The sequence below is a fragment of the Oenanthe melanoleuca genome, chromosome 20 (assembly GCF_029582105.1).
Source record: "Oenanthe melanoleuca isolate GR-GAL-2019-014 chromosome 20, OMel1.0, whole genome shotgun sequence".
Lineage (NCBI taxonomy): Eukaryota > Metazoa > Chordata > Aves > Passeriformes > Muscicapidae > Oenanthe > Oenanthe melanoleuca.
In genome coordinates this window covers 7,178,635-7,182,216 of record NC_079353.1, presented here as the reverse complement: position 1 = coordinate 7,182,216, position 3,582 = coordinate 7,178,635, and the positions used below count along the sequence as shown (strand labels likewise).

At 61.7% G+C, this 3,582-nt stretch overlaps 1 protein-coding gene across 1 annotated transcript; it reads right to left on the bottom strand.

Moving 5' to 3' along the window:
* Positions 1–233: 233 nt before the first annotated feature.
* On the bottom strand, positions 234–3,262 carry REM1 (RRAD and GEM like GTPase 1). The gene is made up of 4 exons (XM_056507293.1): positions 2,775–3,262; positions 2,539–2,621; positions 1,348–1,552; positions 234–1,163 (listed from the first exon to the last, which is right to left on the bottom strand). Exons 1-4 carry the CDS (start codon positions 3,073–3,075, stop codon positions 886–888), a joined length of 867 nt encoding a protein of 288 aa, XP_056363268.1. The 5' UTR covers positions 3,076–3,262; the 3' UTR covers positions 234–885.
* Positions 3,263–3,582: the final 320 nt, after the last annotated feature.

Here is a 3,582-nt window from a genome sequence, read left to right as displayed (position 1 = left end):
CTTCCCAGAGGCTCTCCCAGATCTGGGAAATGCAGGGGGCTTCACAGGGGACAATGCTGGACCACTGGGTGAGGAATTAGGGTCAGAGGGGATCCAAGGGTGGCCAGAGGAAGCCCTGGACAGAGGCTCTCCCTGCCCCAAGATACTCCAGCCAATGGAGGAGCCAACCAAAGCCTGGCGAGAGCAGGAAGCAGATCGTCAGCCCTGGGCACAGGCAATGAACAGAGTTTCAATCTGACCATGTGGCTCTGGGATGTGACTCTCCAGGGCAAGGACCCAGAAGAGAACAGCACCTCCCTGATGCGGTTTATTCTGCAGATCAAGGGTTTCCCCATCACATCAGTACAGAGAGAGCACAGAAACACTGGTGCCAGTGAGACATGGCACAAAACCCTGGCACATCAGGGTCAGGGTGCCAGGTGATGCTGCTGCTGCTCCCCTGCCCCCTCTTCCCAGCCAGGCTCCAGGCTGTCCAAGATGGACAATGCCACTGTGCCCTTGCCAGTCCCTGCAGCCCTGCAAAGGAAGGCACTGCGAGCGGGACCTGCCACACTCCTGGTAGACTCCAGCCCTGCTCTGGGGCACCACCACCCCTCACTCACCCCTCCGGCTCTGCAGGAGCAGCTGTGATCCAAAATCTCACCACCCCAAGTGCAGGTACCCATCTCATTCTCCACTCCATGGACTTGGTCCCACTTATCCCCTCTCCTGGAGGGGAATGGCTGGATCCAGAGCACCTTCATATCCCTCAGCACCCGTGAAAACAGTTCCAAATCCTCAGCATCACTCCAGCCCTGTCTGAGGTCTCCACAGAGCCACTTGGCCACACTGCTGGCAGAGAGCAGAGTCGCAGCCGGTGTGTGTGGAGGGACAGGACCGTGGCTCTCAGAGCACAGACAGGTCATGGCAGGACTTGGAACGGACTTTGAGGGCCACTCTGCTGCTGTTCCTGGTCACCAGCCTGTCAAGGAAGTGCCGGGCTCTGCTGGCAAGGCTCTCCTTGTGCTTCTGGCCAGGCGTGGCGTGCAGGTGGGACTTCTTGCCCCCTTGGCGCAGGCGGATCTGCCGCACCACCCCCTCGAAGAGCTCGGCCACGTTGTGCTGCAGAGCTGCCGATGTCTCAATGAACTTGCAATCAAAGACAGCGGCGCAGGCCTGGCCCTCTGCAAGGGAAGGGCAGAGAGAGATGCATGACCCCGCTGACACCCCAATGCCATGGGACAGGCACTGCCACATGCACAACAGCAGCTGCACGTCCAGGGACAAGGGGACAGATGTGGGGGAAGCAACTGGGCATGCAGCCCCCTCAAGGGTCTCCACCAGCCAGAACCTTTGCCCCCTACTCACCTTCCTCGGACACCTCACGGCACCGCACCAGGTCGGTTTTGTTGCCCACCAGGATGATGGGGATGTCCTCGGCCTGGCGCGCGCGGCGCAGTTGGATGCGCAGCTCTGAGGCGCTCTCGAAGCTGTCCCGGTCAGTGACAGAGTAAACGATGATGTAGGCGTTTCCTATCTGCAGGCAGTGGCTATGGCGCTGGCTCTCCTCACCCTGAAACCACATGGGGAACAAGATGTCACCAATCCATGGCCATGACCACTGCCAGGAGACAACAGAGCACCTTGGCACTGATGGGACCTGTCAGCGCATCTCACCAGCCCCGACACTGTGGAGAACAGATGTGATACCCTATTAATTAAATACAGATTAAAAGCTCTTGATTTAGAGGGGAGTGTTTGGGAGTTTTCCTCTCTATCCACAACAAACTGAGGCTGTGGGCTCAGCTTGGTTTGGGGAGGTGAGGGTGAATACCCTGGGAATTCACTGGGACAGTGTGGTGGGTGCTGCTGGGCAGTGTGGGAATAAGCCATAGTGGAAGAAAAGGGGCCATTGTTGGGGTATTACAGTGCTGGGGCATCTCTGGGCAGTGCAGGTTAGTGCCAAACACAGCCTCAGTGCATGTGGGTGCTGCACCCCTGTCCACAGCTTGGGCACCAACTCCATCCCCACTCCCAGGGACTCACTGCCTGGTGGCACCTACAGGAATGCAGGGCCCTGGCATGAAGAGAAGGAGGGAGGCAGCAACAGCAGCACTGGTATTTCTATCCAGGAGATGCCTCATGTTCTGGGCATGAGGAATGCCCTATGCCAGGCTCTTGGGAACACGGTTCTGTCTGTTGAAGTGTTCTGGCTGGCAATACCAACTCGTGGATTTACCCAGTTGGATCATTCAGCCCCATTCCCAAACCATTCCCATGCATTTTGAAGTGGGTTATCATATAAGAACCCACACCAGTGAACAGCCTCCCATGCCCAGGGGAGGGTGGGTACAGAGCTGGGCAGAGATGTAACCCCAGCCTGTCTTGCTCAGTGTGTATCCCATGCTCCACAGTGGTGAACCCCAGAGATTGACAGGGGGGCCCCAGATTGTCCTTGAAACCACTCAGAGGCCTCAAGACAGCAGTTGTGCCCATACAAATGTCCCTTAGGCATATCCTGGCTCACCCAGCTCACTCCAACCCCCAGCCCCGCAGTACCCGCTGCTCTGGCTCCCAGATGTCCAGCACCAGCAGCGTGGTCTCCTCGCCATCCACGGTCAGCCTGCGCTCGTACGCGGCCCCTGCGGGACACCAGCAGAACGCGGTCAGTGCCGCCCTTCCCACACAGCCGGGTCCCGGGCTCCTCTCCGCCTCGCACATGGGTTTGTCCCATCATGGGGCCACGGGATGCCCCGCAGGTGACCCTGCCGCAGATCCCCCCACCAGACACCCACCTCCATGCTGCTCCAGCAGGTCCCTCTCCTGGACGCCGGCGAAGAGGTTGACCAGGCTGGTCTTCCCCACGCCGGGGTCACCCAGCAGCACCACTCGGTACCGGGGGTTCCTGAGGCTTGGGGAGCCCGAGGAGCAGCTGCCGCGGGGAGCCCTGCCGCCCGGCTCGGAGGCTGTGTGGCCGAGCTGGGGGTGACAGGGCTCACCCCCCGAAGTGGCCCCTGAGCCCCCCGGCCGCGGGAGTGGGGTGCTGGCCCTCCGCCGAAGCGGGCTCCTGCTGCCGGGCTGCGTGTTCAGAGTCATAGCCAGCACCAAGGGCAGGGGACCGTAGGGCGGGCGAGGGAGTGGGTGTCGCCCGCGAGGGCACCTACACCCGGCAGCCCCCGACCGCTCCTGGAACCGCTCCCGCTCTGAGCCGATGGCAGCTCGGGCACAACTTTCCCGGGAGACTCGCACTGCCGTCCGCCCCGGGCTTTAAGCCTCCGGAGGTGGAGCCCCTTGCCGCTCCGATCCCTCCCCTGCCCGGCACACCCCCGCCCGCACAGGCCCTGCCGCCCTGTCCCGGTCCCCGAGATCTCCTCGAGATTTGCAGTGCCGGGGAACAGCGAATTCCCCCGGGACTGTACCTCGGTCATGGGGGCAGAGGTTACATCGGGATGCTGCAGATGCGCTGCCGCGGGCGGGGACTCCACCGAGCTCTGGCCCTGTGTGGAGCAGCGTCACCCCTGTTCCCAGCTGTGGTCTCTCCACCCGACGCTCGGTTCCGCCAAGGAAGGAGCGAGCCGAGCCCGGTCCGGTCCGGTCCTACCC

What these genes read in the sequence shown, in the direction of transcription:
- REM1 (XM_056507293.1), bottom strand. Translation starts at nt 3,075, where the DNA reads ATGACTCTGAACACGCAGCCCGGCAGCAGGAGCCCGCTTCGGCGGAGG. An exon ending in TCTGGGAGCCAGAGCAGCGG is followed by an intron (nt 1,553 to 2,538) that starts GTACTGCGGGGC and finishes ATGTGGTTTCAG; the next exon opens with GGTGAGGAGAGCCAGCGCCA. An exon ending in CCGTGAGGTGTCCGAGGAAG is followed by an intron (nt 1,164 to 1,347) that starts GTGAGTAGGGGG and finishes CTTCCCTTGCAG; the next exon opens with AGGGCCAGGCCTGCGCCGCT.